Source organism: Cynocephalus volans, chromosome 6 (assembly GCF_027409185.1).
Source record: "Cynocephalus volans isolate mCynVol1 chromosome 6, mCynVol1.pri, whole genome shotgun sequence".
In the NCBI taxonomy this organism is placed as follows: domain Eukaryota; kingdom Metazoa; phylum Chordata; class Mammalia; order Dermoptera; family Cynocephalidae; genus Cynocephalus; species Cynocephalus volans.
This window is the reverse complement of record NC_084465.1, coordinates 40483910-40496185: the sequence shown is the minus strand read 5'-3', so window position 1 is coordinate 40496185 and position 12276 is coordinate 40483910. Positions and strand designations below refer to the sequence as shown.

Here is a 12276-nt window from a genome sequence, read left to right as displayed (position 1 = left end):
CAGTCCTCGTAAATAGGGTAATACTTGGCTGTCTGTGCCTCTCATGAAGATGGAAGGGTGATCATTAATTGAAATACCTTTGTTTTTGTGTCCCGAAGTATCTTATTTCCCTGTTGCTAACAGCCTCATTTAAACAAAACATACAAACAGCACTACAACCACAGACGCTTATAGCATTCTTTTTGTAGCTCTGGCGTTTCCCTATCCAAATGGTAATAGTAGGTAATAAGCTGTGACTCAGGAAAAACTCAGTTGGGGGGTGGCCCGGATGAAGTTCCAGGGAGTGGGAAGCAGCTCAAGTAAAAGGCTTTTTATTTTTATCATCTTTTCCACAATTTAAAATCATACACAGGCTATAAGATTTTATTGTATGAGAAAACCAGGCTTATCTGTTTCATCAGTTTAAGCGTACTTACAACAACATGTTTCATAAATTTTCTTGGCTCCAGAATTGTACACTGCATTAAGGTGGAGGTATTCGTACTTTATAATTTCAATGTCTTGCTGTCCTGTTCATCTAAGGCTTGTGATAGTGCCTTAAAAAATCAAATGGGATTAATAGATAATGTGGGTGGAGAGGGAGGGATGTGGAAAGAGTAACAATGCCATCATTGATTCACAAATTAGTTCCATAAATAATAGGATTTACCTCCCGTGCACTGCTTTGAAATGTGCTTTGGCGGCTCCTTTTGCTGTAACATTTCTCCCCGCTTGCTTCTCTTCATCTTGCCTGGCACGTCTGTTAGACCGCTGTGCCTCTTTGGTTGAGTCCTGTCCCTTCTGTCCGGGCTGGGCAGCTCTTCCTGGCCTTCTCCAGGCGAGGCTCCTCCTGCCTGCGGCCTGTACCTACTGCTGGGAATGCTGCCCCTGCCTCTAAGGGGGCCTGCAGGAACAGTCACAGCCGGGAACCTCGCAGCCCTTTGGATGGCAAAGGTGCCCTTTGGACTCTGGCTGAGTGATGGCCAAGTGCCTGGAGAACTGTGCATGATCCCAGTCTTGTGAATATCGTCAGCCTCCTCTTCCTGTGTTTGTTTATTCCTACGCTGCCATGAAGACCTCATGTAGTGTGGTGGGTGACCTGGCCAACCTCCTGCGTCTCTGCAACAGGCTAATATTAATGACTAAAGCATCAGATATGGCCAGGATGTTATTTACTCATCATCATCATCATCATTGTAACCTTTTACAAAATCACCCAATGCGTACCTTATGGTTTAAAAAAAAATGAAGCAAAACTGATTTCTTTTTATAGTATGCCTCGCACAGTATTTGAACTAAGGACAAATATGAAGACCTTAGCCAAAATGTGAATTGTGAAATGAACACTGATGGGAAAATAAAATTGCAAAAAATATTAAATTAAGCATTTGGGAGAGATTGTTCAGATCATTGTTATACAAATATACATTTTTATTTTTTATTTATTTTTATTTATTTATTTATTTATTTATTTATTTATTTATTTATTTTTGTCTTTTTGTGACCGGTAAGGGGATCGCAACCCTTGGCGTGGTGTCGCCCGCACCGCGCTCAGCCAGTGAGCGCACCGGCCATTCCTATATAGGATCCGAACCTGCGGCCGGAGCGCTGCTGCGCTCCCAAGCGCTGCACCCTCCCGAGTGCGCCACGGGGCCGGCCCAAATATACATTTTTATTAAAACTAGACTGTTTACTTTCATATATTTTGTCCCAGCCCAAAATGGTATTTCTACCAATGTGAGCAGACTGTTAGACATTGACTCTTTCTAGGACAGTACTGTTAAGATCTAAAGTAGAGTTTACTATCCAAAAATTATATTCAACCTTGTTATTAATTAAACTCGTATTAGAGATGTTCCACCTGGCCAATTTAAAATAGCACTGAATAGGTTCAAGTAAAGTGTAGTCTTACTCTGTTTTTGCTTTCTAGATTCTGGGGAAAATAAATGGATAATAATTGAAATATAGAAAAAGTAGATTATTATTTTTAAACTTTTGCTGTAGCCAAGCACAAGAGTACTAATTCTTTCTGGGCAGATTTCTCTCACTCTTCTGCAAATTGTCTCTTGGAGTCGCCTTCTTGGTTCTTTCTCTCTTTTCAAGTGTTTGCACTGTGAACAGAGAGGACCCTATGTTGCTGTGGTAATCAGGGTGAATGAAACATAGGTAGATGCAGAAGTGTAGCCTTCTGAGAATATGGATTCTGCTGTCATTGTCCACTGCTATCACAGTAACAATATTGAATAGGCACTTACATGTTTAATTCTTTATTGAGCATTTTATATGCGTTATCTCTTTTAATCTTCATCAAAACCCTGTGAGGACAGTCACATCATTAACAGCTATCAAAGCCATGATCTTAAAATGTTGTAGAGATTCAGTAAACAAATGTAAATATTATTTGTACCACGAATTTTTTTTAGCTTTTCTCTATCTCCTCTCTGCTCCAATACTAACTTTACATGTAAAATGTTTTAAATAAATACTTCTAATAACTAGACTTTCACTCCTCTTCGGATTTCTGTGTTAAGCATCTGGGAAACAAAAGGTCTTCTGATATATTAGGGTATCTTCCTAGACTTTGTAAAATGCAGCTCTTGAGAAAGGACTGCTTGAACCCGTGCCGCAGTTAAATCATGACGAACAATTACTGGATCAAATTTCTTTGAGTTTGGAATTTGTAATGAATCAACCACAGATCAGGCAACAGGATACATGAAAAAGAGAAGCAGAAAAAACCTTTGCTATCCACTTGCTGTAATTTAAAATATGTACACCCCTCTCGCAGGACAGGGATGGATTCCAGGATTTGAACATGTGGCGGTAAAGTTATTGAGGGGTCCTTTTGTGGGGTGTGGGAGGATGGTGCTGGTTTTTTCCCAAGGTCCTTTTGAGTTTGTTGAGAAGAAAGATAATGGTAAAGATTAGTATTCAGTTGCTCAAAGTGTGGTCTCCTTCTTTGTGCTCCAGTGGAAAATGTAGCTCTGCTCTAACTTTCTTTTTACCTCCTGACCTATCTCACTTTCTTCTCCACTAGGAAAATGTTGACTGTATTCTGGCTAAGACATGTGGCCCCTCGGGACAGCCATGTGCCAAAGAGTTCTGTGTAGGAGGCACAATTCAGGCCAATTTGTTCAGGCAGCAGGTCAGTCTAGGGCTGTTGGCCAGAATCACTGTGCGTCCTCTGTCTTGGAGACATAGAGCTCCTTGGAGCTGAGCTACTGTGCGGTATGAGTAAACATTTCCCGCCCCCCCACACACTTAAGGACAGAACTCCCCAGAGATGTCTGTGTCTCGTCCCTCACAGCTGGATTTTCGCAGAGGCTGGATACTCAGCCATCTCGGCTGTGATTCAGGATAATCACAGCCCACTTCTGGCCTGCTCTTTGATTCTGTATTGAGAAACAACAGTCGCAGTAAAACAGTATCTGGGAAGAGGAATGCCTCCACCCAATGGGGCACCTGTACAAGCCACATGGTACCACCACTGAGCAGATGTGCCTCGGCAGCTAAGGAGTGGGGAACAAATGTGAATGCTCTGTAGCTTTGCTGGTAAAGGTACAGAGTCAGGTTTGATGTCAAATCAATTTCCTAAGTTGCTAATTACACATAACTCTGACTGCTCGTGTTCTATCTTGTCTGCAATTGCTTTTTGGCATATTGTTGGCCTTTTAAATGCTAATGAACCTCCATTTCTCAGTATATAGTTTACATGATGAGGACCCGATTAAGAAAGTATTTTCAAGCCTTTTAAGTCATAGGAAACTGTATTAGAGATTAGTCACGATAAGACACATACAGATCTGCATTCGCTCAAAAATGGGTTGTGGGTAATTCTCAGAATTCACCACTCTTTGTCCTTTCCTGTATTCTACTTCAGCTGTTTGGTATCTTTGTTCCAAGAAATTTTAGAACACCTGTCCTACCACATCTTAAAAGAAGGAAACTAAAGAAATATGAGAGACTTGTTCAGAGTAGAGCTGAACTTATTGCACATAGTTTTTTGATGATTCTTAATCAGGGTTCCTTTCACTCTAGCAAACTACCCTCCTCAGATTTCCCAGTGTATTTTTGGCTGCACACTAATTGGGTATCAAACCTTGGATTAGTCACAGATATTTTTACCAGTCATCCAAGATGCTCTTTAAGCCGGTTTCAGTTGTTACCTTAATGGCATTGAGGAGCTAGAAGCTCTGCAGATGTGCCAGCTGTGTGGGCCTGACACTGATGACCTTTCACAGGACTCAGAGATTTCGTTTGGGGCTGTATCTGGAGTCATTCATTACAGGGTGTGTTCTTGTTGTTGTTTTGGTTTTGCTTCTTAAATCAAACATATGCTAAAGATTACCTTGTATGCTTTCTTTTTAGCTACTTGATTGCTCTTATATTCCTTCATTTTCCTAAATTTGCAGTATCTGTCAGTCTTGTGCTGAGTTCTCTAGTGTAATGAGTTGTGCAGTTCTTGCTTGGCCCAGCCTAGGACAGGCATCCTTCCCAGAACCCAGTTGGCTTCTCAAAGGTTAAACACTTTTGGCAAAAACTGCAAATAATGACTGAATAAACCATAAAAACTGAAAACCTGAAGAACAGGGGGAAAAATTATTTTGGACAGTGAACCACATGGATGGAGAGGAACCATCTTTTTTAAAGCTTGTTTCTTTATTCAAGTCTTTTTGAGTTTGATAATTTTTATAATTTTCTCTTTGCCTCAAATAAAACTACCAATCTTTTTTTTGTGTGTGTGTGTGTGTGTGTGACCGGTAAGGGGATCGCAACCCTTGGCTCGGTGTGGTCCGCACCACACTCAGCCAGCGAGCGCACTGGCCATCCCTATATGGATCCGAGCCCATGGCCTCGGCACTACCAGCGCTGCACTCTCCCGAGTGAGCCACAGGGCCGGCCCTAAAACCACCAATCTTAATGTCTTTTATGACTCTTGATTCTCCTTGGTAGGGATAGCAACTAAAACAACTGTTTCCTAGTTTATTTTCACCTTTTCATTACCCTGAGTCACAACAAATTACTCATTATAGAACACAACTTAAAAACGAATTTTTTTTTGGCAAAGAATAAAAATCAGATTATTTAATTGATTTGATAGAATTTAGGGATTTTTTTTGCTTGTTTTTTGTTGTGATTTCTGGTTATTTCTCTACTTATAAAGCATAAAAAATGAATGTGTTTCTGGTAGATGTTTCTGTAGATATAACTTGTTTAATATCTCTAAACTCTCTAAAATGCATTGTGGTTTGTGGTTTCTTTAGGGGCCTGTTAATAGATTTGGTTTTTTGGAGAAGTCCAAAGTGCTTTTCTAGTAAATTGTTTAGGACTATGTTTTAAGATGATTTCTAAAAAAGCTTAATATTTTGAGGTCTCTGTCTCTACCATATGTTTTACCACTAGAGAGCCTATGTAATATCTACATTGCTCTTGTTCATATAACTGTGGACCTTAATTTTTATGTTTTAAATTTACAGATTTGTTTCTTCTGATGGAGACATCATCTCTCTCTAGGCTGCCTACCGTCTTATGTTCATTTCAATATAATGTGACTGACAGTTCTCTAGTTCTCTCAACTCAGCAATGACTTTGTTCTTACATGTTGAAGGTTAACATTTACTATCAACTCTTCATTAAAACTGTAATTTAGAATAATCTTTAGAAAAGAAAAGGAAGTTAAGTGAGTTAAGGCTAAAAACAGACAGATGAACAAAACTAATCAGCAGAAAGTTTTGGAGTTATATTTGATCTTCCAGGAAAGATCAACCAAGTATCAGAAATGACCCAGCCTTGTAGTGGCCGGATTAGAGCGTGGACCCAGGAGGTGAATTGCCTGGTTCTGATCTTGGTTCTGCTACTTAGCACCTCTATGACCCTGAGAAAAAATTCCCACATTTTCTGTAAGTCAGTCTCTGCATTGGTAAAACGAGGATAATACCAGAACTACTTCTTATTAATATTATTAGGATTAAATGAATCAATATTTATAAAGAGTTTAAGATGAGTTTAGTATGAAGTAAGGTTCTTAAATATGTTTTTAATAAATGAAAGAGTGCTGAAACTTCTCTTTCCCTAAAATAACACGTTTCTTAATTTTGAAAACAGCCAGTAAATACTTTTCCTGAATTAATACTAGATTTTCCACTGTATGTAAAACAGCCACTTATAACTGTTAGTTATAGCAATCAGGTTATGTTGAAGAAGATAGGTTAGAAAAGGAAAGTTTGATCTCCTTAGAGCTAAGAATTATTTTTTTTCAATTTCTTTGTCTACTAAAAATAATACAACGTTTTAACAGATTTAATCTGTAACTCTTGTTGGCTAAAAGTAGGAGTTTGGAGAAATTCATTTCTTGGCTTAGGGCTTTTAATTTTGGCATGACATCTGTCATTGTAGTCTAAGATCTGGAAGAGGTATTAATTTTCAAATGCATATATCCTATGAGCAGCCGCGAGTTGTTTAGTTTGGAATGTCACGCCCCTCTCTTTCCATCCTGAGGGCTGTTGATTTCATGCCGACCACATTCAGCCTCTTTCTCCTGATTGCTTATTGGTTCCCTCCCCTTTTCTGTATATAGGCATGGCTGGACTCCCTTGTTTTGAATCAGACAATAAAACTTTTAGTTTCATTCTGCTACTAGCTCTTGTTAATGCTTCCTCTTCTTTTCACTGATTAATTTGTCAGATTTGTCTATGTGCCACTTCACTTCCTCAGCCATGTAATCCCATATCTCCATCTAACTACAAGACTTCACTTAGATTTTAGTTATCACCTGAAACTCTGAAGGTGGAAAAATTAACTCATCAGTCTTTTATTTTAAATAAGATTTGTCACATATGTGAGAAGACAATCATATTTGAGAAAAGACTAGTATCTTGAATATAGGAAAAACTTCTACATATCAATAAGAAAAAAGAGGGAACTCAACAGAAAAGCCAGGGGAAAACATAAACACACTGAACATTCTTTTTAAAGAAGAGGAAACATTAATGGACAATGAACACGAAACAATGTCCAAACTTATTAGTAAGCAAGGAAATGCAAAGAAAAATGACCAGCAGATGCCATTTCACACTCAACTAACTGGCATACAAGTGTGACAGTTGAAAGATTGGTGAGAATGTGGAGCAATGAGCACTCTCATAGTTGGTTGGTGGGAGTACATTTTGGAGCAATCACTTTGGGAATAAATTTGTTTTTACCCAATAAGATCAAACATATGCAATCCCGTGACCCCAAAATTCTACTGCTAGTTATTTAGCAGGTGGCTTCTAGGAGATTTTCACAAAATTGTTTCAAACAGCAGTGTTCAGAACAGCAACAACACTGGAAACAATCAAAATATACATGAATACGGGCCGAGCTCATGGTGCACTCGGGAGAGTGTGGCACTGGGAGCGCGGCGACGCTCCTGCCGTGGGTTCGGATCCTATATGGGAATGGCCGGTGCACTCACTGGCTGAGTGCCGGTCATGAAAAAGACAAAAAAAAAAAAAAAAAAAAAAAAAAAAAATATATATATATATATATATATATATGTATATATATATATGTATATGTATATACATGAATAATAGAATGGATACATTGATTATGGTATATAAATCCAATGGAATACTATCCACCCGGATAATGAGTGAACTACAACTACATGAATCAGTATGGGCAAATCTTAAACACATGATGTTGAGCAAAAAATGCTACTCACAGGAAATTCATACAGTATGAATGATAGATTGTGTAGGGATGTTTGCACATGACTGTTGTGAAAAAACATACAATGGAATGCAAGGGAAAGATCCGCTCAATATCCAAAAAAAGTGATTATCTCTCCAGAGGGGAAGATATACATAGCAAGGAACCAAGGGTGGCTTCAAAGATATTATAACCCTGTATTTCTAAAGCTGGGTAGAATAAACATTTTTTTTCCCTTATAAAATTGACAGATCCATTACATATAGTTCTATGTGTGATGTATTTTATGATTAGTATATAAAGAATCTACATGCTCAGTAATTATTTCTAGGGTTTTAAGAACGCTCAGTTAAAGGTTCTTCAAAAACCTCCAAGAAGGTTTTTGCAGACACCCTCTATTTGTTTAGAAATTTAAGCATTCCACAGTGGAATAGAAAGTTAAAGTCTCAATGAAGTATTGCTGGAATTAGTTAATATGAGTATTCATTTGAAGGCACATTGAAAAGAACTGGCTTGCTGCCAGTTAAGCATTATTTCTTAATTAGAAAGCTAGCTTGCTCTTCATAATATTACAAATATTTTACAAATCATGGTATTATAGTCCTGGAAAAGCTCAAATGAACAGAATTATATATGAGAGACTGTGAGGTGAAAGTTTATAGGGAGAATGTAGGTAGAGGGAAACCACAGACATTCTAGAAACCCAGAACTGCAAGGCTATGGATTTGGGTTCATGTAAGTTGATTTCAGGGTTCTCTTGGAATGACTGGATACTACCAAAAATCAACATTAGGGGAAGGTGGAGAGACCCGGTTACTTTCACAAGTCCATATCTTTTTCCAATTGCTGCATGGACCATGGTATGTGAGAGTGGGCTTGGCAAGAAGAAGAAAGGAAAGATTGGTTCTTTTGGCCTTTAATTCTACAAACAACTCTTATGTTTCCCTTTTGAGTTCTTTTCTGACCCTCCCCCTTTTCACCATCCTCCATGACTTTGATTTCCACATTTCCTCCTTTCAGTCTGAATTCTCTACAAAGTTAGGCCTGTACAGTTGTGAGATTGTTCCAGGTACTTGATGTTTGTTTTCCTTACGTGAAGCATTTATAAAAGTGATGCTGCTGGAATTTTGTCAGTTCATGTTTACGTGCAGAGTTCTGTGGCATTATAGAGAGAGGAGTATTCTTCTCTATTACAGCAGGGCTGCCAAACAGCAAGCTGTTTTTTCTTTCCTTCATCTTTGGTTTTGCACAGTTTGCCGAAACTCCATCTAAGGTGCAATTTTAATGCCAAATACAGAAACACAGAGGGCATGTGGCAGTAGGATGACGGGGATTGTTATTGTGTCTTGTTGCTGTTGTAAGAAGTGGAATCCCCATATTAAAACTTGCATTGTATAAAATACAAGGGAAAAAAACAGACATAATCCTTTTGAAAATTCACAAATATTTCTGATATTGGGCAAATCTCTTAAACTTTGTTCTTAAATGATTTTATTACATGTGTTAAAGTCCTCCAAAAATAGAAATTTCCTTAAATTGTTCTCCCACTTGCCCCAAAATTCTAAAGGAAAGAACTCTGACATATGGTATACTAAATTTACTAGATTATAATTTGTTTGATTTCTCACCTTTTTATTTGTTAATGAAGTTTGGTAAATATTGTTGTTTAGAAAGACATTATTTGAGATGCTTCAGGAAATCATAGAGATGTAAAATACTCTGCCACCAAAGGAAGTAGGAAAGCAATGTTACCATGTCACTATTCATATTTGCTAAGGTGCAAATCCCTTTATTAGAAATACGCAGAAGAACTATTCCAGAAACATTGTTTGGACCCAACCAGAGAGTCTCACTGTTTAACTTTCTTTCTTTTTTTTTTCTCCCAATCTTTTTTTGAAAATTTGTTTGTTATTAGAGAATGATGTCTTAAACACAAAACAGTAATGTTAGTCAAACATTTAGTGTCTTTTCATGATTAATACCTTCTGATTAATGAAAATGTTATATACCTACTTAAGGTTCTTTTTTTTTTCACTGTTTTTCTTCAAATTCTTGTGAAATCAAAAACTTTGAAACCATAAAATTGAGTCAATTGGAAAGTAAAATATGTGTATCCCAGTTTAATGGATCCCGTTTTAACTATTGAATCAATTATTCAGTAATACACCAAATATTTCACATTTAATATTTTTTCTTTCTAATTTTGAGCATGTAGGTGGAGCAGTTCGAAGGCAATTTCTGCTTCTGTAGGACTTTAATAAATGTCATAGAATTGTTTTAGCCCAGTGTTATAGAGAACAATAGGAGATAGGGAAGCCGGTTAAGAAGCATTCAGAAGTGGTACCTAGGAACAAGGGCCATTGCAGAGTGTGTCAGAGTAATAGACTAACACACGTGCATGCACACGTATGTACACCTATAATTTTTTAAAATGCAGTATTGACTTCTAACGATCCACTCATCTAGAATTTAACTTAAGCTCCTTTTTGAGCTTCCAGCTCACAGCAAATCTCTAGGACTGCATATCATTTGGGTTGCAGATTATTTAATTATTTTGATCAATTCTTACGCAGTTTATTGATGATTTATATGTTTTGTGTTCCTTTTTTTTCGCACTCTATGGTCTCCCCACAACTGAAAATGAAGATTGTTGTGTCCACTGTATCCTGGCATGCTTGTTCTGTGAATTCCTGACTCTCTGCAATATTGTGCTGGGACAAGCTTCATGTGGCATCTGCACCTCAGAAGCCTGCTGCTGTTGCTGTGGAGATGACATGGGGGAGGACTGTAACTGCCCTTGTGACATGGACTGTGGCATCATGGATGCCTGTTGTGAATCATCAGACTGTTTGGAAATCTGTATGGAATGCTGTGGAATTTGTTTTCCTTCATAAATATTTATCTTCAGTTTGTGTTAAAACTGGAGAGTGTTTCAAAATTTTTCTTTTAGGGGGGAGAAAAGCACATGGTAAGATTCTCATGAAGCAATGTAGTATTTGCACTGTTAACTCATTATTTTAAGTAATCTCTGACAGCCTTTTTTCTCTAACCAAATCTACATGGTTTAATATGTGAAATTTTAGCTACTTCAACTAGTTTTTTAAACTTAATAGGTTACAAAAAATGAGGGACATTTTGACACCCAGCCCCCAAAATGTTAAATGTCTCCTCTTTTTATCTATATTTCTGTTTCTTCTAACCATTCTCAGGAGCCTCTTACTCCAAATATATTATTTCTCAGTGGGTATTTAAACCAGACAACTCATTTTTGATGTTTATCTACTAGTGGTTAAAAGCAAGCATTCTTTATTTTAAAGTAAATTTTGGGGAACGAACCCACACCATAGTTGGGTACCCAGTGTTTATGCATACTTTCTCCTCCACCTTCCCCACTTGTTCAGCAGACGAGTGCCTACTGTGTACATTCTCTTGCCCAGACCGCGGAAATGGTTATCATTCCGCTGCCATCCACAAAAATGTGCAGTTTAGCAGAGGAAAGACCTGTAAAAATGAATCCTACCACAAGGCATACTGAAGTGAGGATTATACAAGAGATAAAATCAAAAGGCCATAGGAATACAAAGAAAAGAGCTGCCAGAATATTCAGGAAGACTTCAAGGGGGATGGGGCATTTAAGAAGGCCTGTTAAGATGACCAATTCATCTGCTGCTTCAATGGGTATTTAGATTAAGGACAAAATTTTAAGTGGACAATCTGAACTGCACGTGCCCTTCGCCAGTTAAAAGAAAAGTGCCTTCAGCACCCTTATGTTTAGTTATAGGAATACAGCTTAAAACAAAAAAAAAAAACTATAAAATTTAAATTAACTAAAAATATGCATTTTCTTTTATGTAATTTAAATGTTACGATAAAGTTTTTGATGAAACATGATGCTTTATTAAAATAGTTGTGTTTTGTAAGGAATATGGAATATATTCCTTACAAAATATATTTTGTAAGGAATATGAAATACTTTTGAGAAATTGCATTTAAATTAGGAGGTTTTTTATATTAAATTCCCAGTATTCTGATTTTGATTCATTCAAAGGCTTTCTTTTATTTTTAGAGCTTTAACTCTCTCTTGGGGGGGAGATGGTTTTGGTTTGTTTCGTAACCAATGTTATCTTATGACACAGTTAAACTATTTTTTCCAGTGCTGTGGGTATCTAGACATCTAATACTGTGACTAAATTTCATTATTGCAACTTTATGTTAAATTAAACTAATATGGCAGGTTATAAAGATTCTTAAGTGTAAAGAAACGAGTCACTTACAAGGCTAATTATATAGTTATTGAGACATAGAGACTTTGTGGAGCTAAGACGAAAGGGAGAGCAAATTTTCATACTGTGTGCTCTCCTGAGTTGGATCTCTCCAAAATTGTGGTTTGTTTTGATTTAATGTAGTGAGCGTTGTAGAACCTTGAAAGTATACATTGGGATGAATAGTTATTTTCAGTTCTTCTGGCTGAATATCAAATTGATAGTAACAACAAAAGCATATTTTTAGGAAGCTTTTAGCAAACCTACCCTTCTATGACAGGTTTTTAAACTGAAGCATCGGAATGTCACCTATGGTTTTTCCTTTGAGATGAAAACTAGT

At 37.3% G+C, this 12276-nt stretch overlaps 1 protein-coding gene across 1 annotated transcript in view; it reads left to right on the top strand.

The window, feature by feature from the left end:
- MDFIC (MyoD family inhibitor domain containing) overlaps window positions 1-11562 on the top strand; it is a 91784-nt gene extending 80222 nt beyond the window's left edge. Inside the window, 1 exon segment of the mRNA XM_063101037.1 lies at window positions 10321-11562. Coding sequence (XP_062957107.1) covers window positions 10321-10568 — 248 coding nt within the window. The 3' untranslated portion in view covers window positions 10569-11562.
- Window positions 11563-12276: the final 714 nt, after the last annotated feature.